Source organism: Schistocerca piceifrons, chromosome 3 (assembly GCF_021461385.2).
Source record: "Schistocerca piceifrons isolate TAMUIC-IGC-003096 chromosome 3, iqSchPice1.1, whole genome shotgun sequence".
Classification (NCBI taxonomy): Eukaryota; Metazoa; Arthropoda; class Insecta; order Orthoptera; family Acrididae; genus Schistocerca; species Schistocerca piceifrons.
Genome location: NC_060140.1, coordinates 963854994 through 963878551, shown reverse-complemented (window position 1 = coordinate 963878551; position 23558 = coordinate 963854994). Strand labels below are relative to the sequence as shown.

General features: G+C 43.1%; 1 protein-coding gene across 1 annotated transcript in view; it reads left to right on the top strand.

The window, feature by feature from the left end:
- LOC124789267 (dipeptidase 1-like) overlaps nucleotides 1-23558 on the top strand; it is a 1467693-nt gene that overhangs the window by 532453 nt on the left and 911682 nt on the right. Inside the window, exon 4 of the mRNA XM_047256565.1 lies at nucleotides 11456-11564. Coding sequence (XP_047112521.1) covers nucleotides 11456-11564 — 109 coding nt within the window. The remainder of the gene's footprint in view (nucleotides 1-11455; nucleotides 11565-23558) is intronic.

Here is a 23558-nt window from a genome sequence, read left to right as displayed (position 1 = left end):
GTAAACTGAGAGCCGGCCGGGGTGGCAGAGCGGTTCTAGGCGCTACAGTCTGGAATCGCACGACTGCTACGGTCGCAGGTTCGAATCCTGCCTCTGGCATGGATGTGTGTGATGTCCTTAGGTTAGTTAGGTTTAATTAGTTCTAAGTTCTAGGGGACTGATGACCTCAAAGTTAAGTCCCATAGTGCTCAGAGCCATTTGAACCATTTTTTTTTTGTAAACTAACAAAAATATTAGAAAACACACGAAGGTAAACAAAATAGTAAAACGTGATATAACTACAATATAAGTAGGAGAAGAGATACCCTTGGTGGCTGCAGAAGCTGGTAGCATGGAGCTCTTAACTGCTCTAGCCTCGTGTGAACAGCGGCTGCTGCATAACGTGCAGATCGTCGCATAAATACTGGGAGCTCCGCTCAACGTCTCCAGCATCACGTCAGTGATAGCTAGTACCCGTGAAATACGAATAAAACCAGTAAAAATACAACTATGAAATATTTGGATCACGACAACAGTCATTTAAATAGTAAAATTGGCATGCATGAAATACAATAAAAGAACACTTAAATGAAACACAATAAAGAAATAAACAATTAACATTCGAACTAGAGCAGTGGTCCTCTCCTGTGCGTAATGTATGTAAAGCAGAGGTGGCTCACATGGACGCCATCAGTAACCATAGTAACGGTAGGAAGATCTATGTCTTTCCATTTAAAGTCAAAGGTACAGAATACAGAAGTATAGTTTACAGTTTCTTACTCTACACGTATTCATAATTATACAGGGTGATTCAAAAAGAATACCACAACTTTAGGAATTTAAAACTCTGCAACGACAAAAGGCAGAGCTAAGCACTATCTGTCGGCGAATTAAGGGAGCTATAAAGTTTCATTTAGTTGTACATTTGTTCGCTTGAGGCGCTGTTGACTAGGCGTCAGCGTCAGTTGATGCTAAGATGGCGACCGCTCAACAGAAAGCTTTTTGAGTTATTGAGTACGGCAGAAGTGAATCGACGACAGTTGTTCAGCGTGCATTTCGAACGAAGTATGTTGTTAAACCTCCTGATAGGTGGTGTATTAAACGTTGGTATAAACAGCTTACAGGGAATGGGTGTTTGTGAAAAGGGAAAAGTTCTGGACGGCCGAGAACGAATGATGAAAATGTAGCACGCATCCAGCAAGCATTTGTTCGCAGCCCAGGAAAATCGACTCGCAGAGCTAGCAGAGAGCTGCAAATTCCACAATCAACTGTATGGAGAGTCCTACGAAAAAGGTTAGTTATGAAACCTGAACGTCAACTACCCGAGGCGATGGATCGGCCGCCAGGCAGCCCGTGACAGAGCACTTCATCACTGGCCTCCAAGAAGCCCTGATCTTACCCCCTGCGATTTTTTCTTATGGGGGTATGTTAAGGATATGGTGTTTCGGCCACCTCTCCCAGCCACCATTGATGATTTGAAACGAGAATTAACAGCAGCTATCCAAACTGTTACGCCTGGTATGCTACAGAGAGTGTGGAACGAGTTGGAGTATCGGGTTGATATTGCTCGTGTGTCTGGAGGGGGCCATATTGAACATCTCTGAACTTGTTTTTGAGTGAAAAAAAACCTTTTTAAATTCTCTTTGTAATGATGTATAACAGAAGGTTATACTATGTTTCTTTCATTAAATACACATTTTTAAATTTGTGGTATTCTTTTTGAATCACCCTGTATATATAAGAGGTAATAAGTACGTTTAACAAAATAGGAGCAGTGCCAAAGACGCTAAAAATGTGAGCAAACAATAAAACAATACGCCATTGACATTAAAATTAGGTTCAAGGTACCCTGGGAGGGAACTTATAATGGAAAGATGGCTCAGACAGGACGTCTCCAGTAAGTACCTTACAGCGTAAAGACCGGTATATTCCGATACACTTTAAAGGTTCAGAAGTATTGGCTTGTTATGACAACGTTGATTCAGAACATAATAATATTACATACAGCAGAAACTATGGGTACGCTATAGACAAGAGAAATGATGTCACCGACACTGAATGTAAGACACTCGGTACCCTTTATTGGGGCTTGTGCGTAACGTACGTGGCTCGAAAGGGACGCAACAGGTAACCATGGTAATTCTACAATGATTGATATGTTTCGAGTAACAGTAAATACTGGCTTATTATTACAACTTCATTCGGAGCAATACGTTCGTTATGATATATTTACAGGGAGTAAAAATAATACATTCATTAGATACAGCAGGAACGGTAGTCACTACACCAGTGACAATGCGTCTAGTTATAAAGTGCCTTCTGCAAAGGACTTGTACGAAACGTGTGTGATCTGAAAACTAATAGAAAGGAACCCCACCGGAGACCAGGTGAACGTTGTCTAGTGGAGTATTTTAAAGGCCTGGACTGCTTTTATTCTGTTTCTGATCTGACCAGTAATTGCTTCTGAAAATGTGTGACCAGTGTCAAAATATCGACTTCTATGCATCGTCAGCAAAGCTCACTCTAGAGCCCAATATGGAAAGGCAAGCATTGAACATCTGTTCTGAGACATAAGTAAATCGAAAAAGTTCTGAAAACCTCGCGATACAGGCTTTATAACTGCAACACGAGATACCTGGAGGCAGGCACGTTGGACGAGAGACGGAAAGGTCGAGAAGTTACAGCTGTCGCTTTCCTCAGGCGATGCTGAATATGCTTCCTTCTTCATTAATCTTTGTTTCAGGCATGAATATTCCATTTCATTCCCTGTCTTCTATCTTACAGTCCCTTGTTTAATCTCTCTCCTTGGCTTAATGTAAATAAATTCGCTTTATATTATCCAGTGCCGCTTCTCTTACTCTTAATTTCCCTAGTGTTTGGTTTACGCCGGTACTTCCATCTCGACGTCAGATGATACTCTTTCTTAGCTTTCTTTATTCTGTTTTCTGTAACTCTGCGTAGACGATATCGAGCTAGAGCGTAACATACTCGTTGTAAGTTTTCGTGACACTCCGTAGCCAAATGGTACGACATAATATTTTTGAACGTGGAATAGATCAGATGCTGCATTGATGAAAACAGGAGCAAGTCGTCTATACAAACGGACACTACCCGACAGAAACGTGATGAACCTAAATACATGGTCGGATGAGTGTAGCTTCGTACACGTACACACCATCGACGGGTATGTAATACAGTTGCAATTCGCTATGATAGCTACAACAGCGACTGGCGTGCGTTAGTGTTGTTCGTTACTATGTCTGGTAGGAATGTAAGACGCATGAACACAGTCAGACAGATGTTGAGTGATCACTGTCAAGGAAACGGGCAAGCCGCGTACCCGTGTTAGACGGCATTTTCAGCTCCTGACAGTTTTTAAAAGGGCCACGTAGTGGGTCTCCATTTGGTGGGCTGGTCGAATGGTGCAATATCCAGATTTTTAGGGCATTCTGATGTGACAGCGGCCCTATGTTGGACGGGGCAGGGACAGTAGTCGTCAAAGTTCCAGCCGGCCACATCTGACCACCACAAGGGAGGATCTCTGTACTGCCCGCCAAGCACATTGCAAATCCCTTATCATCTGCACCTGTCACGCAGAACAAGAACTGACTTCCTGAAACGTTCTGAGTCGTACTGAACGACTGGTCGGAGACTCGCTGCGACAGAACTATGGGACTACTGTCTAATGCATAGGCTGACGGCAACTCCACGACACAAACGGCTCCGTTTCGCGTGGTACAGCTACGGGGAAGCAAGGCCTGCCGGTGAACGGCGTCACACTGTTTTCAGCAGTGAATCGCGGACTGCACCACGCCGGACGACCATCGACGGCCATTCTGGCGGCGACTCTGGGCAGAGGCTCTGTTCTTCCAGTGTTTAGGACAGGCACAGTGGTGTTAGTCCTAAAGTCGTGGTGCGGCGAGCCGCCGGGTATGACTTCAGGTCACGGCAGACAGTGACTGAGGAAACTCTGACGGCACAACGAGATGTCAGGAGCATTCTGTGTCCTCGTGTGTTACTTCCCTCGTGACAGCATCGCAGTGGCATTTTTCAACTGAAGAACGCTCGTTCAGTGGCATATGGCTCTATGAATGGTCTGCGTGAAGCTGTGTGTGATGCCAGGAAGATTCAGGTATGTCCTCGACAGAAAATGTGTGCCACCAGCTCTGATTTTTTCTAATTTCCAACCGAGAAAGACTTATGCGCTCAAAGCAAGCGCTTGGTAGCGTCCCAGATGCTTTTCGTGGGGTTGAGATCAGGCGAATTCGGTCCACAAGACATTAAACGTAAGTTGACTGTCGTGGTCTTCAAACCACTCTAGCCTTGTGAAACAGGAAGTTATGCTGCTGGCAGACGCCACCCCTTACGGTTGTGACATGAAGCTTAGCTTGAGGGGGATACACGGTCCGTTATAATGTCCGCGTAGCCTACAGGAAACATGCTGCCTTCGCTTATTACCGCAGGTCCCAAGGAAGCCCAGGTGAATGTCCCCCGTAGCGTAATACTGTCCCCACTGATCTGCGTATGTAACGAAATGCGTGTATCGAGCACTCGTTGGCCTGGATGATGCTGCGCCTAGCGCAGTCGTAACTGACGGTGTCGTCGGGTGACCTGCAACTCGTCGTCTGCTGCGCTTAACGTTGTGCTCCGAAAGACTTGTCTCTGCACCAGCTGTGTACTCCGTCGTCATACCTGGCACATATCGACGTCCAACCTACTTTGCAGAGCGGACAAGCTGCCAAACTAGATTTTGTAGGATTTATTATATCTCAGCGTATGCTTGGTTATCCACTGAACATATGAATAAGAGTCAAGGGGTGAGGATGGGATTGGTGGCAATTGTCTCCTCTTCCACACCGCACTCCCCCCCCCCCCTTCCACCCCGTGCCCTCCAGGTCCCTCAACCGAAGCACCGGCCACAACGATTTACGCTGTGTCAAAACCGCTTAGGTGAGTGAATATGTCCATTTGTGGCATGCTTCGTCACTAGAACGATTGCCCGTTCGCCTCTGTTCTGGTTTTATAGTTTCATTGCTGCGTGCCTCGCAGCCACCAGGTTGGTTGGTTGGTTGGTTGGTTGATTTGGAGGAGGGGACCAAACAGCGAGTAATCGGTCCCCCTCAGGTTACGGAAGAATGGGTAAGGAAGTCGGCCGTGCCCTTTCAAAGGAACCATCCCGGCATTTGTCTCAAGCTATTTAGGGAAATCACGGTAAACCTAAATCAGGATAGCCGGACGGGTGACTGAACCGTCGTCTTCGCGAATGTCAGCCAGCAGGCACTGCTCGTTCATGTAGTACTGATCTGTTACGAGTCTAAAATAGGAATGGGTGATATTTAAAGCACTACTAAAGTAACACAGTTACTCAATCCTACATCATAACCAAATAACATCTTCCATGCAGAGCCCCATTAAATTTTGAATGGGCTAGGGTTCATCGACATAAAAACGCCTTTCCACAGTTCACCTTGTTTTCTTATACAAAATAAAACTATCCGTTTTTCTATGACAATGTATTCCTCAATGTTATTAAAATTTCGTTGCCTTTTCATTGTAATAGGCTTCCTCCGAGTTACGTGATGCATACTGCTACATACAAGTAGATCCGTGCTGCTAGGGTGTTATTTATGTGTCTGCAACATATTCGTTCCTTCGGTACATTCCATCTCAACCGTTGCTTGCGGCAGCTGTGATTCACAAGGGAACCATCATACGTATTGATTGTGGACTTCAACGAGTCTTAGGTATGTTGTGGAGTAACCTGTTCCGAGTACCTGGCTAGCGGTGGTTCATGCGACGGCCCCGAACTTCAGAGAAAGTCGGCGTCGAAGTTTCATATGTGGCCCCTACACCCTTAACGTTGGTCGTCTTCCGATCAAGCGAGTGTAGCGCAGCGCCTACGGTACGAATACTTGTTTTTACGTTATCGGTACGTGGTGAGGGAATAATGATGAGCCACATCTTTGCAAACGAAAGAACGCCGTATGCCTTCACCATAAAAATTATCCCACTTGCATGTACTCCACTTTTGCATCCCTGTAATGTTTACTTTTATAGGCAGGTTACAATTTTCACAGAAAATTATAATGCTCTGTGCTGTTGTAAGCCGTCGCCAGCACACCATTCGGCAAAGATGTAGTGTCAAGATCGATAGTAGTCGCTGGATCAAGTGCGGCCACCACGAGAGGGACCAGAGACACACCGACCAGCAACAGACCTCCAACGCCCTCTCGACAGCAGGTATTTAGGCGGCCGCCGCTGACCGGGCTCACTGGTCCACTTCCAGTTTGGCATCTGCCACTCACTCCCAGAGCGGGTTGAGTTCATAACAGGTTACGACAGTGCACATCGAACATATTAGTGACTATGGCGAGACTACAGTTCGTAATAGCGAGGTTACCGATATTGTCTGCAAGAGGACTATTACTGACGAGCTTGTACCACGTGGACTCTGTTCAAGCTAAGTAAATGTGCCAGTTCATACAGATAAAGAACCGTATTAATCGATCTGTGCATTTGTGTTGTAGAAAGAGGGTACCAACCACACATAACGTCGTCTCCCTTGCCTCGATGCAGTACAAGACTCTACAATGGCGACGACGACACTACATGCTCCATACTTGCTAAAGACTAATAGAAAAACCGCTCGATGGAAGAGTCCATAAAAATATGTTCCCTAATTATGCGCCAGCCGGAGTGGCCGTGCGGTTCTAGGTGCTGCAGTCTGAAACCGCGAGACCGCTACTGTCGCAGGTTCGAAACCTGCCTCGGGCATGGATATGTGTGATGTCCTTAGGTTAGTTAGGTTTAACTAGTTCTAAATACAAGGGACTAATGACCTCAGAAGTTGAGTCCCCTAGTGCTCAGAGCCATTTGAACCAACCATTTGAACCTAATTATGCAACGATGTAGAGTACTTGATTTCACAATAATTATCAAATACGCAAGGTTCGCATCGAAATTGATCGAAGAAAGAAAAATCTTTTTGAATTTAAATGCCCTGTTTTCCGGCATTGCTACTGAAAATTCTGAGTCTCTGCAAGGCTGTTCCTTTAATTAAATGTGGTGGTGGTGTAGGTATTTGTGTTTCTGTTGCTTCTATGCCAAATACCACATGGCATTCTGATTCAGCACAGAAAGCGAAGCAAGTGGTAGGGAATAATACACGATTGAAGAAAGTTTACTTTAACGTATGATTTATAAATGAAATTACTACGACGATTATGACTACTTTTGAATAATTATGCATGACATGTGCTATTTAATGATGTTGTATTCAATGAAATTAGAAATAAAAGGAGGGTTTGAGTCCAGTAGTGCCAGAAAAATAGCCGCGAATATTAACCGCTGCGCTACGTTTTCGTGGTCGAAGAATGACTAATGTTACAGTTGTAATAGGTACGCACAGAACTTTAAAGTCGATTTTCTCTGGAACTGAGGGCCGTGGCATGAACTGCTGCTGGCCAGGTACTCTCTACAACATACCTGAGACTCATCGAAATCCGTGGACACCAGGTCTGATGGCCCCCTTGTCAGCAACAGCTCCTCTGGGCAGCCTCCTCTAACTCTCTACGGGACTGTGTCCGCTGCTTGCGGACGTCGTCACACGCATACCATTCCAAGTATATTGTCGGTTCCAGACTATAGCCGTATTTGCGTATAATACAAATTTTGTCTGTAGTTGTGTGTGGTCGTCAACAATGAATAAGGACAGAAATCTACTTTTGTCTTGGAATATCTCTCTGTGAGAGACTACACTAACAGAATTGTTCGGTGTGATATTTTGTTCAAACTTTATGTTTCAAAATGTCTGTGCTTAACTTTTTATGAAATGTGCTGACACAGCCACTTAAATTATATTTAGACTTCCAAGTACCTGTGTTCAAGCAGACGCCTTCAGTTGTAGTAAGAAGCCCCGACCAGCACTAACGCACTTTCCGTGTTCTGCTTTCATGTCTCGTAGGTTTCAGCATGCCTCACCGTCCGCATGGAATCTGTTACATAGTAAGTTTCTGGAACTGGAAAGTAGTCATCTGTTGCTTGTAGTTAGTAGTTCAACCTATACCCATGCTACAATATTGTCTGAATGTCTTACCAACGTGACAGGATGTATTAACTGACGCAGAACATCTTTTATACCTTTATAACATTCTCAGTTGATGCTGTGTTGACTCATAGCTCCTTGATCTTTTTTTAAATAATATTTATACTTTGTGTATTTGTTTCGAGTTTGTAGTTTCATCCTGTGGCGTGATGGTAATGATATTACTATACAGGTTCACCTGGATTTACCTCTGTGCCCGATGTGAAATTATTCTGACAGTGCCGTGTGGTAGTGACCCGTAAAGTATTGTAGCACACACAACAGCCGATGTAGAAGACAATAACTGCGAATACTTTAAAAGACAATTAATTACTTCTTTACAAACAATTAATAATATTATGAATAAAAATAAAAATTTGTGTTTTATGTTGTATTATGGTATTAATGTGGAAGACGGGGCCAGAGTACATATTTGTGATGTGGGTAATTAAACGACAAATATGCATTTTGTGCTACAAAATAGTGGTTTGTGGAGAACTAGAGACCAGAAGCAATACACAATCAAAATATTAGCTTTCCTTATTCCATGTTGTTGTTGGATTATCTCAGAGATAAAGTCAGACTCTAAAAAATAAATGGAATATTAGAAGTTGCATTATAGAATACAAAACTGTAGCACATCATCAGACCATTTTCGGGTCTCCTACTTTAAGATGGATGACGTACGCCTGTCTGTTGGGGGTGGCATCCTATGTACTTTGTAATGAAATTTTAACCTTCCCAAAAGCTGTTCAGCACAGCCTATTTCAAGTACTTCTCATGCTGCCTAGCACAAAAACATTGGTGGTTAATATGTACCAATGAAGAAAATTGAAGTTACTTAAGTCTGTACAAGGAATATGCTTTACAAAGAAGTTTATTTCGTTAGAAGCGGCTCCTGTGTTTGAAAAGTGAATACTGATGTTAAGAATGAGTTAAGAATGAAGTGTGAAACAACCTTAAGCAGTATTGTGAGCAGAAGTGGCTTTAAGATGAACTAAAAGAAAAATATTGACAAGACGCCAACCTCAATAGACAGGCATACATTGCGCACCTTAATCTAGCAGACCCGAAGACGGACTGATGTTACACCGAAATCGATTGTCTTCAATCACAAAGTAGCGATAAGCTTGTGTATTTTATAAGGACGTTTTTAACCATTCTAAAATCTGTTCAACATAGCTTACACGAAATACGAGAACAAGATAAATATATACACAGTAAAATGCGTATGAACTTTTTTGGTGTTCTAATGGCTACGTTAGAGGTACGATATAAAAACAGTCATGCCACTATTAACGAGCAGAGATATATTGGAATACATGGAAATCATAGCGGAATAGGGGATGATTTTGTATCACTATCAGTTGTACAATCTGAGTTTAAAAATGTTAGTGAAAACTGAATCAGAATGAATTGGTGCAAGTTTACTGTCGTAACTCAATTACTGCCTTAAATTATTGCAGAAAATATCTATTATCTCTTAAAAGATTCCTTAAATAACGAAAATAATGCGGTACATGGATTATAAATTGCATTCGATTTTGCCCTACTTCCGGTTCTATTTTTTCAGCCCTGAATAGCACGTGCTTGTGTTCAGCTGACAACATACTAGCACATATTGGCTTCACTATCGAACATGTTTGGTATCCCTGTATAATTTACGTACTGTAATTTTTTTTTTCCTTAGATATTTCATTCACGTTTCGTAAGAACCATGCTCCATCATCTACTTTACAGCAACCTAGACAAATTCAAATAATTTCCCTGCTTTCTGACACTGGAGAAAAGCGAGCAGCTTCCTGTTTCACAGATACGAAAGAAACCATTGATGAGCTTTACCGCTAGTTCCATAACGCTTCAACTTACGTAAAAAGCATAGCGCCGGACTTTGTACTGATATTTTCTACCTAAAACCAAACTGCGTGTCTATCAACAGACTATATTTACTGAACCGTGTGTCTAGCAACAAACTATATTTACTGAGATGTGGACAAAGTGGGCAGTATAATAACCTTGTCTGGGATACTGACAGTCTCCAAGCTTTCCAACTTCGTTTCCTTTCTCAGCAGCAGATGCTGGGATTCCGTGGAAAATCTAACAGTCGTTTTACATGCTGTATCCTCCCGAAGATGGAGGGCAAATCCTGCATAGAAAAGGCTAGATTCCAGGGATGGCTTAGACGACAATCACTGTTGTTACGAATTTGCCTTACGTCACAAAAAAAAAAAATCCCAAGTGGACATTCATTTCCCAAATGTGAATGCAGGGAGTTATACGGCCCTGTTCAGCGGGTAGTACCTCAAAAACGTGGTCGGATAATCGTCACACTGTATCGGAATACTGTCTCAGCGAGTGTCTCAGGACTGATCTACAGTTGACGCCGAGAAGAGCCAACCCGGACGTGGGAGGTCAGCGTTCACTGGATCTACGACTGTGATATTCGTTAAAATTAGATCAGTGGAAGTGAACACTCCAATACCTAATCTTCATACTCCAGCTAAGTACTGTGAAATTTTTATCAAAAAATCTACAAGTTGTTGCTAATCTGTCTTGCTAACTGTCTTTGCCACAGCTGCTGCCTAGCTCCATTTGACCCTGTGACGAATCCGTATAGTTGCTGCATGCAAACAAGCCATCTCATATCAACCATTCTGTAGAGGGTTATCTTCTTGCCACATTTCACTACAATTGTATTTCGTGAATACAACATTACACAACAGTCGTTCTCTTGGGTGTTGAGCATTGCTTGCCAGTCTGGCATAATTGTTAGGCACTATTAAGAGGAGACTGAAAAATCCGGAGAAGATCGACATCTTTTGTAACGCACTCGTTAATTAACGCGACAGCGTTACGGAAATATTTCCCAGACTATTGGCTGACGCTACAAAAGTGAAGTTCCTCATAAGTGGACGTTCACCGTTAAATTTACGAGAACCTACGTACCAGGAATGGTCTACAAACATCTTTCTAAGTGACCACAACCAGAAAATTAGACGTCATAAGGTCTTTACCGACAACCATTCGTAACTGGAACAGGAAATGGAGGAAATGGCAGCAGTGCAAGAAACTTGTGCAGTGACGTGGCTCGCGGTGTGTAAAAATAAATATAGATTTAGGATAATAACGGGGCAGCTCGGCAGAAAATGAGCTGTTCCATTGTGAATCGAAGGTGCTGATGCGATTTTCAGTTCCTAAATTCGGCTTCTTCTTATGTAGCAGATCGTTGATAATTATACTTGTAAATGTAGTCGTAGATGTAAATGTGAAGTAGAGACCAGCTTTCCTGACGAACCAGCGGCTACAGTCAGCGCCTACTCTGTTTAACAGCTTCGCACACAAGTGTTCCGCATGTAGGCGCGCTCTGCATGGCTGCTTCTGTGTTGTTGGCAGACCCGGGTCGCCTCCTCGCCTGGCCTCGACCGGAAGCTGCCCAACGGTGACGTAGTTCCGGAGCGGCTGACCGAGGACGTGGCGGCGCGCCGCGCCGACAGGGACCGCGGTGAGTAGCCAGGGCTGCCAACGCAAAGCGCCAGGGTGGGTACCCAGGGCTGCCAACGTAACATGCTTTGTCTGTGGCAACCAGCGCACAAGGCACCGTGGTGTCATCTGGGTAACCTTCGATCACTGAGATGACCTCTTTTCAGCGCTTTAACCGATCGTAGGCTAAAAACAATTACTGGTAACTTCGAAAAACAGTATCTGAAAGGGGATTCCTACTGCACGTAATTAGTTACGAACGACAACATAGCTCACGAGATATTCACTTCTAAATGCATACTACATCTTCACTGTGGAAACCTTGGAACCCGCTCCGCACTCCAAGGCCCTCCTGCGAGCGTGCGTCCCTCGCTCCGTCCTGTCCCGGACTCCCCCTTGTCATTTCCGGAAAAAGATCCTCCTCCCCCACTTCCGTACAGTCTCTCCACGTGTCCTTTTTGAACGATCGCTGTGATTGGCCCTGTCTCGAAGACAACGCACACTCACGAACATATTGAAACACATTCGAAATGCTAGATTTACGTTTAAATAACTTGAAATTAAATAAATATTCCTACGGCTGGACCCTAAACACGCTCTAACACACATTATTAAATGTATAAACAAATTAAATAGACATATATCAAAGGAATAGCAAGCAAAAGTAGGTCAGTAGCCTGAATGTCTGTGTGCTTTCTAAAACACAGTAAATAATTGACCAATTTCTTCATGAATAGCATATATCGGATATAAACAGAGATATAGATGAATAAATATATTTATAAGCATGTTGCTAGCGCTTTTTCGTGTAACTGTGGAGTACTTATGGCCTGACGTGATAGATAGTAATCCACCACTTTGATCTCCAATAACGCATGTACTACTCAAGTCTCATGCCTGTAATTCATAGCACTTTAGGGTTACACTAATAGCTTTCTAAAGACACGTCGATCGACGAAATCAGGTGAACCGTTTAGATTTTGGAAATTCGTTGCTGGGTGTCACTTGTATAATTTACAGTCAGATGCTAAAATTTAAACTAATAAAGATATTGTAAATCTGATTACACCATCAGAATTGTCGTGCAAATAATGGTATTCTACATGTTTCTTTTTGAGGTGTCATGACTCCTCAGGCTACTATTAATTTCTATACGAACTGTGAAATGTCTGCAATGACGGTATCACTAAGTCCACCATATTTGGCACTCTCGGCATACAAGTCCCTTTCACTGACAGAGCGTCGCCAACGAATTCCCAGCCACGTGCTCGGCCTGGACCACGCGCTGGAGCTACACCCCTTGTCCGGCTAACGCCCGGCACCAAGTGTTCGCCGCCGGGCCGCGGCTTCCAGAGAGGCCCGTGTGGCCACGCCAGCTCCCAACTTGGAATATTTCCAGGGCGCCTCAACTCGCCCATTACCTCGCACTCTGCTAACTACAGTTGACTGTAATGAGTGTATGTAAACTGTGGCACACCGTTTATGTTGGATGATGACGAGAGAAGGGAGAGGGTGAAACCTAGTGGCGGTACGTAGCCTGTTCCTCTCGTACAGCACCAAGGGAGCCCGAGCTTAATGTCCCATCCGACAGAAGGATCAGCATCGACAGAGTCACATGCCCTCTCTCCATGAGACACAGCGGCCAACGTGGCTTCAGTCTGCTGACGAGAAACGGTGTTTTGAACGTGGCGAGACCCTTACCCTCTCTCTAATAACAATAGAAGTTTGTTCGAGAGTTTGAACTTCATTTGTACCTGCTTTTATAGCTTGTGAGACAAGATGAGCCATATCCTTAACCAATTCGAGCGACGGATTGACGACTCTTGGTCTGATTCGTAGGCAGCCGGGGGTCTACACAGTAGTTGGGGTTTTCATGGCCACTAGTTGACTATTGTCTGTTAACTTTTGTCTCGGCACCTTCTGACGAAGTTTGTCCGGTGATTTTCCCGATGTTTCGCCAGCAGAAATGTTGGCTTTGTTCAAGGATTCTGGCAGCTGGCGAAACATCAAGAAAATCAGTAACAAAAACATCATTCAGAAGATCCTGAGACAAAAACTAACAGCCAAGAAGCCAGCCTGGGAGCCATCTTTTCAAGTTTTCTGCGCCCGTGTAGGCAAATACTGGATGGCCGTCATTATACTACTCAGAGGATACGACATACCGTTACAATATGATAACAAACAGAACTAAGTTTCACACGATTCACAGACAGACCTAGAACACGACTTCCCTACCTTATACGAGGTGCATTCAAGTTCTAAGGTCTCCGATTTTTTTTCTAATTAACTACTCACCCGAAATCGATGAAACTGGCGTTACTTATCGACGGAATCGCCCTTGCAGACGTGCACATTTTTCACAACGCTGACGCCGTGATTCCATGGCAGCGGCGAAGGCTTCTTTAGGAGTCTGTTTTGACCACTGGAAAATCGCTGAGGCAATAGCAGCACGGCTGGTGAATGTGCAGCCACGGAGAGTGTCTTTCATTGTTGGAAAAGGCCAAAAGTCACTAGGATCTAGGTCAGGTGAGTAGGGAGCATGAGGAATCACTTCAAAGATGTTATCACGAAGAAACTGTTGCGTAACGTTAGCTCGATGTGCGTTGTCTTGGTGAAACAGCACACGCGCAGCCCTGCCCGGACGTTTTTGTTGCAGTGCAGGAAGGAATTTGTTCTTCAAAACATTTTCGTAGGATGCAACTGTTACCGTAGTGCCCTTTGGAACGCAATGGGTAAGGATTACGCACTCGCTGTCCCAGAACATGGACATCATCATTTTTTCAGCACTGGCGGTTACCCGAAATTTTTTTGGTGGCGGTGAATCTGTGTGCTTCCATTGAGCTGACTGGCGCTTTGTTTCTGGATTGAAAAATGGCATCCACGGCTCATCCATTGTCACAACCGACGGAAACAAAGTCCCGTTCATGCTGTTGTTGCACGTCAACATTGCTTGGCAACATGCCACATGGGCAGCCGTGTGGTCGTCCGTCAGCATTCGTGGCACCCACCTGGATGACACTTTTCGCATTTTCAGGTCGTCATGCAGGATTGTGTGCACAGAACCCACAGAAATGCCAACTCTGGAGGCGATCTGTTCAACAGTCATTCAGCGATCCCCCAAAACAATTCTCTCCACTTTCTCGATCACGTCATCAGACCGGCTTGTTGTCACACAATGTTCTGCCTTCATTAAACTGTTGCACCCACGAACGCACTTTCGACACATCCATAACTCCATCACCACATGTCTCCTACAACTGTCGATGAATTTCAATTGGTTTCACACCACGCAAATTCAGAAAACGAATGATTGCACACTGTTCAAGTATGGAAAACGTCGCCATTTTAAGTATTTAAAACAGGTCTCATTTTCGCCGCTGGCAGTAAAATTCCATCTGCCGTACGGTGCTGCCATCTCTGGGACGTATTGACAATGAACGCGGCCTCATTTTAAAACAATGCGCATGTTTCTATCTCTTTCCAGTCCGGAGAAAAAAAATCGGAGCCCTTAGAACTTGAATGCACCTTGTATTACCTGATGACTGCATAAATGTTGTAAATCGTGGCAACAGTGGACTTTGTTGGACAGGAAAAACAGTAAGAGAAATATAGCTCAAACTTCATTGCTATATATTTACTGTCAATAAAACTCATATGCTGCAAACAGACACTTATGATTATAATAACATGATCAGTTTACACTGCTGAGGGACCACATACGTCACCTCTGTTTTTGAGTAAACTGTTAATAAAGGATTATTTTCCAGGGCAAGAGAGTTTTTGAAGGTAGCTGAAGGAGTATAACTCCCTATACTCATAAAGCAGTACAACTGAAATAACTCCTTCAAAAAAGAGTTAAAGCAAATTTCCTTCACCAGGAAAAATATTTTTAATGTGAGATACATAACGCTGTAAACTGTTTAACCAATTGAAAACATCAGATAGCCGTAACGATTAGTTATTTAAAATATTAACCGCCTGTACATAGAGATATCGCGTGGCATGGTGACGACTTTGTGCTAATAAAGTGCTACAGACAGTAATAAACTGTCTGTGTCCAGTATCGTTTGGCTTTTATTAAATGCTAGTCAGGGACAAACATCACAGAGGCATCACAGAAATAATTTCTGAGACGAAATAATACAATTAATAGCCAGAAATTAGTCCCAGGAAGTGCAGATAAACGGTGCTACAGCGTTTACAGAAGTTCAATAAATACCACATGATTCCATCAAGAGCACTACATTCCTTTCAATTTAAAAAATAACGATTTAAACAGTTTGAAAGTATTGAACGCTTTTTTATAAAAGTTTTGTCACCGATATTTTTGAAATACACCACTTCTTCACGCTTAATAAAAACTTCTGGTGGCATAAGCCATTTTTCTTCTGCATTTCATTGGCCGACGCAAGATACTTCAAGATGCAGATCATTGGTTTTCTTTGTGAGTCTGCACTGTCGTTCTCAGCGCTTCTAAACCAAACCAGCTAGTACGATGGATGTTGCACTTTATACGCACGAACGACGTCGTGAATTTTGTATGATTTATTCAGAGGTAATCACATAATTGATGTTATTGTAACATATACAGATCTAACAGCTGATTCAATAAATTGCTACAACAAACTATATTATCCGAAAGACTGTAACACAATTCTGTAAGTAAAAAAATAAGTACAGATGGTAATAACATAATAACTTTTACGGTACAATTGTATTATTTCTTTACATACGAAGGCTGAATACTGGCAAGCAAAGGATCCAGCAGAAGCTTAAGATTTCTTTATAGTTGTTCCTCAAGAGCAACAGTTAGTAACAATTTTACTTCTTACTGTCACAAGCACACTACTTTCTCTGATAATGCGAACAGCACGACAAAGCTCCACACTTGTCGTCACGGATACAGGATATTCCACAATGTAACACGGAGTTCAGAGGCGTTACATGGCTGTGTTATACACTGAAGAGTCAAAAGCCATGGGATGACGAAGCAGCTCGACGTGGCATGGGGTTAGTCAGAAGCCACCGTCAGAAACATTGAGCCACGCTGCCTCTATAGCCGCCGATAATTGCCAAAGTGTTGCAGGATTTTGAGCACGAACTGACCGCTCGATTGAGTCCCATAATTGTTTGGTGGGATTCCTGTGGGGTGATCTGGGTGGCCAAACCATTCACTCAAACTGTCCACAATGTTCTTCAAACCAATGACGGACAAGTGTAACTCGGTAACATGACGCATTGTCGTTTATAAAAATTCCATCGTTGTTTGGGAATATACAGGCCTATACCACTAACGTCGATTTGCAGTGGGGTTTGGAACATATACTGTATTCCAACATTATGAAGTACCTCACAGATAACGATTTATTGACACATAGACAGCACGATTTCAGGAAATATCATTCTTGTGAAACACAACTAGCTCTTTATACTCATGAAGTAATAAGTGCTATCGACAGGGGATGTCAAATTGATTCCATATATTTAGATTTCCAGAAGGCTTTCGACACCGTTCCTCACAAGCGTCTTGTAACCAAACTGCATACCTACGGAGTATAGCCTCAGTTGTGCGACTGTATTCGTGATTTCCTGTCAGAAAGGCCATAGTTCGTAGTAATAGACGGAAAATTATCGAGTAAAACAGGAGTAATATTCGGCGTTCACCAAGGAAATGTTATAGCGCCTCTATTGTTGCTGATCTATATTAATGACATAGGAGACAATCTGAGTAGCCGTCTTAGATTGTTTGTAGATGATGCTGCCATTTACCGTCTTGTAAAGTCATCAGATGTCCAAAACGACTTGCAAAATGATTTAGATAAGATATCTGTATGGTGCGAAAAGTGGCAATTGACCCTGAATAACGAAAAGTGTGAAGTTATTCACGTGAGTACTGAAAGAAGTGCGCCAAATTTCGATTACGCGATAAATCACACAAAGCTGAAGGCTGTAAAATCAACTAAATACTTAGGGAGTACAATTACAAATAACCTAAATCGGAACGATCACATAGATATTGTTGTGGGTAGAGCAAACCAAAGACTGTGATTCATTGGCAGAACACTTAGAAGATGCAACAGGTGTACTAAAGAGACTCCTTACACCACGCTTGTCCGCCCTATTCTGGAGTACTGCAGTGCGGTGTGGGATCCGCATCAGGTGGGACTGACGAATGACATCGAAAAAGTACAAAGAAGAGCAGCTCGTTTTGTTGTTGTTGTTGTGGTCTTCAGTCCTGAGACTGGTTTGATGCAGCTCTCCATGCTACTCTATCCAGTGCAAGCTTCTTCATCTCCCAGTACCTACTGCAACCTACATCCTTCTGAATCGGCTTAGTGTATACATCTCTTGGTCTCCCCCTACGATTTTTACCCTCCACGCTGCCCTCCAATACTAAATTGGTGATCCCTTGATGCCTCAGAACATGTTCTACCAACCGATCCCTTCTTCTGGTCAAGTTGTGCCACAAACTTCTCTTCTCCCCAATCCTATTCAATACTTCCTCATTAGTTATGTGATCTACCCATCTAATCTTCAGCATTCTTCTGTAGCACCACATTTCGAAAGCTTCTATTCTCTTCTTGTCCAGACTATTTACCGTCCATGTTTCACTTCCATACATGGCTACACTCCATACAAATACTCGTTTTGTATTCTAGCGAAATAGGGGAGATAGTGTCACAGACATGATACGTGAATTGGACTGGCAGTCATTGAAACAAAGGCGTTTTTTGTTGCGACGGGATCTTCTGATGAAATTTTAATCACCAGTTTTCTCCTCTGATTGCGAAAACATTCGCTTGGCACCCACCTACATAGGGAGACATGATCATCATGATAAAATAAGAGACATCAGGGCCAGCACAGAAAAATTTAAGTGTTCGATTTTCCCGCGTGCCGTTCGAGAGTGGGACGGTAGAGAGAGAGGTTGAAAGTGGTTCTTTGAGCCCTATGCCAGGCACTTTATTGTGAATAGCAGAATAATCACGTAGATGTAGATGTAGAAAGTCCGTTAATGTCTGTAACTGGTCTACAAGTAGTCGAATATAACGATTTCCAGTAAATGTTCGTTTCAGTTCAACCAGAGGACCAGTCCATTCCATGTAAACACAGCCCACACCATTATTGAGCCACCACCGGCTCGCACAGGGCCTTGTTGACGACTTGGCTCCATGGCTTGGTGGGGCCACATCTGACCACGCCCCGACAGTTTTCCAGTCGTGTAGCGTCCCACCGATATGGTCACGATATCGGAGAAGAGCTGCAGGCGATCTCGTGTTGCTATCAAAGGCACTCGCGTCGGTCGTCTGCTGCCTAGCCCCTTAACGCCAGATATCGCCGCACTCTCCTAACGGATACGTTCGTCATGCGCCCCACAATGATTTTTGTGGCTGTCTCATGCTGTGATGGTTCTCTGTTAGCACTGAGAACTCAGCGCAGACGCCGCTGCTCTCGGTAGTCGAGTGAAGGCCGTTGGGCACTGCATTGTCTGTGGTGAGATGTAATGGCTGAAAATTGTTATTCTTGCCACACTCTTGACACTGTGGATATCAGAATATTGCATTTTAAAACGATTTCCGAAAGGGAATGTCCCAAACGTCTAGCTCCAAATACCATTCCCCGTTCAAAGTGTGTTAACTCTCGTCGTGGTGCCATAATCAGGTCGGAAACCTTTTCGCACGAACCACCCGAGTACAAATGACGGCTCCGCCAACGCACTGCCCTTTGACACCTCGTGTAAGCGACACTACCGCCGTTTGTGCTTGCGCATATCGATATCCCATGTCTTTTGTCACCTCGGTGTACGTACGTAAGCAAGGACCGGATCGTGACGTCATCAGACCGCTGACAGAAATCGCGGTGTTGCTTAGACGTATATTATGGAGGTTGTACTGTACCAAAGTTGCTGCTTTTCGCTTTACTTAAAAGTAAGGATCTGATGAATAGAATGAACAGTCTAATAAGTATCGAATATGGACCGAGAGTAGACAGAAGAAAGACGAAAGCATCAGGAGTAGCAGAAATGACAATAGCGAGAAGCTTAATATCAAAATTGGGCACTATGGTAATAGGGGAAACTGTAGAGGGCAAAATATGGAGAGAAGGACAGAAGTTGCAATACATCCAACACACAACTGTGGACGGAGTGTGCAAGTACTACTCTGAGATGAGTAAGCTGGCACAGGAGAAGAATTCGTCGCGGGTCGCAACAAGTTAAGGAATTTTGCTACCTTGGAAGAAAAATAACTCCGGACCGGTGAAGCAAGGTGTACATAAAAAGCAGACTAGCAGCAGCAAAAATATCATACCTGACCAAAAGAAGTCTACCAGTATCAAACACTGACTTTAATTTGAGGAAGAAATTTCTGAGAATGTGGGTTTGGAAGACAACATTGAATGGTAGTAAAGCGTGGGCAGTGAGAAAGGAATCGAAGTTTTTGACATGTGGTGCTACAGAAGGATGTTAAAAATTAGGTGGACTCTTAATGAATGAGGAGGTTCATCACTGAATCGGTGAAGAAAGAAACATATGGAGAACACTGACAATAACCAAGGACAGGATGGTAAGAAATTTGTTAAGACGTCAGGAAATAGCTTCTATGGTAATAGAGGGAGCTGTAGAAGGGAAAACCTGTAGAGAGAGACAGAAATTGGAATACAGCGAACAAATAACGGAGGACGTTGACGAAGGAGAAGAATTGGTAGCTGTCCGCAGAAAACCAGTCAGAAGACTGATTACTAAAAAACGATAGTGTGCAGCTTATCCACTTTGTTCATTTTATCTGCTGTCCGGTTCCATAGCTAAGTGGTCAGCGCCGCTGATTGTCCTGTAGGGGACCTGTGTTCGATTCCCGATAGAGCCAGGGATTTTTCCCTTGTAGACCGACTGAAACCGGGTGCACTCAACCTCTTGATGGCAAATGATGAGTTACTCTACCGGGCAGTAGCAGACTCAGATCTGACAAACCGATAACGCTAGGGGGAGCGACGTAATGACCCCGCGCCTCTATACCGCACGTCGGTAACGCCATTGGCTGAAGATGACACACCGGTTGTTCGCAGCCGATTGGCCTATCGATGGCCAGAAAGACAGAGCTCTCTTTCACTTTTCTGTTGAAGTTGTTTGTGTGTTTCCGATTTTCTTTGGACACACTGAACATCGTAGGATACTGGTGATTGATGATGAAACACGTACTTTCCATGATCCGGGAACAAAGCCTCGATCAATGCATTGCAAGACTTCCAGATCGTCAAGAATTAAATAAGCGCGACTGAACAAATTAAAACTAAAGGCAAAGCTTATTTCTTTTTTCCGATATAAACGTTCTTGACAGAAGGGGTACCTAAGGGGCAAACTGTCAATCAGAAATATTGCACATGCGTCGTACTCAAGCTAGGGAAAAAGGAAGGAAGAAAAATGCCGACTTTTGAAACAGAACTTCATGGTTTCTGCACCAGTATTAAGCGCCAGTTTGGTTTGCCCCATCTGCAAAGATATTCTGAGCATTCATGTGCGTCTCTATCATCTGTATCCTCCAGATGACGGTAAATGTGATTTCTACCGGTTTCCGAATGTGAGCAGTTCATTGAAAGAAATACAATTTCTGTCTGTGAAATTGGTAAAAGCGAAAGCAGCAGAGTTGCTGGACAATGTGGTAGCTGATGAGCTGTAGCATTCTGTCATCAAGGGAAGGTACTCATGCAGCGGTGTGTGCATAGTAGAGGAGAATATATTGAAGATAAAAATTCGTTGCTACTCTTTGTAATAAATTACATTTCTCTGAGAAGCCTCTGACAAACCTCACACGATGTTTCACAAGGGTGAGGTCTCAGCCACGACCAAGAGATACGGCTCATACTTGGCAGACCACTTGTGTACAACTTAAAATGAAAGACTCACAGATATTTTAGTTCAACATCACTCCAGATTTGAGAAAATCACCCCTAAATGTTTACGACGCGTAATCGACTCAAAATTTACAGTGTCGATTCATAAATGAAAATTGAGCACTTGTCATCATCATAAACGGGAACTCCAAAGAGTTTTTTCCAAGGAATCGAGAAAAAATGGTTGCAACTGGCACTTATGTACGCACAGGGTAAATGCTGTTCAACGAAAATGGCCATGTCGAAGCTCGTAAGGCGTGCGGCTGGGGAGCAGAGAATCCGTGTTCGATTTTCACATCCATTTTGCAGGTTTTTAGGAGTAAGAGAGTTAATAAGGTAATGAGTAACAGTTATGGGAAGGTACGGAAATAACTTTATCAAACGATTTGGGTTGGTACAGAACAAAATTTTGATTTTGGTTCCTTTGCAATGGCTCTTTCACTCACTCCTTTATATGTGCCAAGTTTCTTTGAACAATTGCGTGGGTGGTGCTTGACATATAACCATAGAAAGCAATTTAGCTCGCAAGTCGAAGAACATCCAATCAATGTAGTCTCCGTGCAACCATAGCGTTCCTTCAGAAAATTGGGCTGGAAACAGATTTGGTTTATATTTAAAATATTTCTTTTTCAGGAATTAATTTTTAATGGATACCACGCATATGGCAACAGCTTTGAAAAATCGCTGCTGGAAGTTGATCATGAATTATACTGCGGGTCATTGTTGCATCCATGCGGTTTTGCAGTTCCCTCTGGGTTTCCAGAAACACACTGCAGTTTTGAAAGTTCCAAATTAAGTTCTGTACTGCGCGCCGCTGTAAACTAGCATCGCGCAGTCGCCTGTCTGTTGTTCTTCGTGACGAATTTGCATCAGTCTTACTCGGAATTGTTTTCATTCAGGGCGGCTTAAGATTTAAATTTTTTACGAAACCAAGGCGTTTGGGAAATTTATTTACGTATGTTCTTATTATTCGTTATTGCTTACCTTACTAAGTCTGATACTAATACCAATTTAGGTACGGAAAAAAACACACATGGCAAGAACATCTGCTGAATGAACGTGACAATCGAACACAGGTTCTTTGCTCTCCAGGTGGTTGCCATGGTTGTTAGGGCAGCGAGCCTTCCTTGAACAGCGTTTACCTTACGACCTTGTGATACATAAGCGCCAATCTTAACAGTTTGTTTCCTCGATTTTTTGGATAACATGCGTTTGCTGCCTCTATATATTAGGTTGATGAAAAATTCTCTATTTTCAGTTGTGTATGTTGTCAATTTTGAGTTGTTTGCACGTCATGAACTTAAGCGATGATTTTCTCAAAAAGTGGAGGGTGCTGAGCCAAAATATCTTATGGTCTCTCATTATAAGTTAGCATAAGCGATCTGCCAAATATGAGCCGATTTGGTTGGCCGTGTCTGAGACTTTCCCCTTATCAGTAGAGACGAAGTTCGTAATGCGTTTTTTGCGTCAGGTGAAGAAGTAACCCTGTATATGGAAATGAAATGAAAGACTCGGACATCTTCAGTGTTGATTATCGGCTAGCGGACTTAGCCTTTCCCATTGGTATAAAAACAATATTGATAGCTAGAAATGTTATTACGCCTACGAATCATTAACATGAGTGACAAAAGAAATGTTTCCTCAGAAGAGTTTCATATTTAAAATAAGCATTTTCCAAATGTCTATTATCGTTCGAGCTACGTCCAGACAGATATTTAGCAGATCACTAATAATCGTTGATCAACAACGATAGAGTTTCGACACAAGATTTCACAAATTTTCATTCAGAGAAAAAGAAATGAAAGTATGTGTGGTACTACTCTGTTTCCAGTTTCAACAAATGTTGAGCCCCTTGAAATGTTATTAATAATGGCCCTTATTCGCAATTATATTTTACTGAAGGACAAACATTGCAGCAAAATGAACTTATTGCGGTGGCAGCCTGAATCCCATCTATAAAAAATGCTGAAAAGGAAAAAGCATCCTAAGGTATTACAGTTTTCCTTTTTAATATTATTATCATGGTATGCCAAACACAGACTGAAAATTCAGTTTACGTCTATAAACATTTCACATGGTACGTTAGGATGCGTTTAAGATGTCTCCGCGGGTCGACATTCTGTAACGT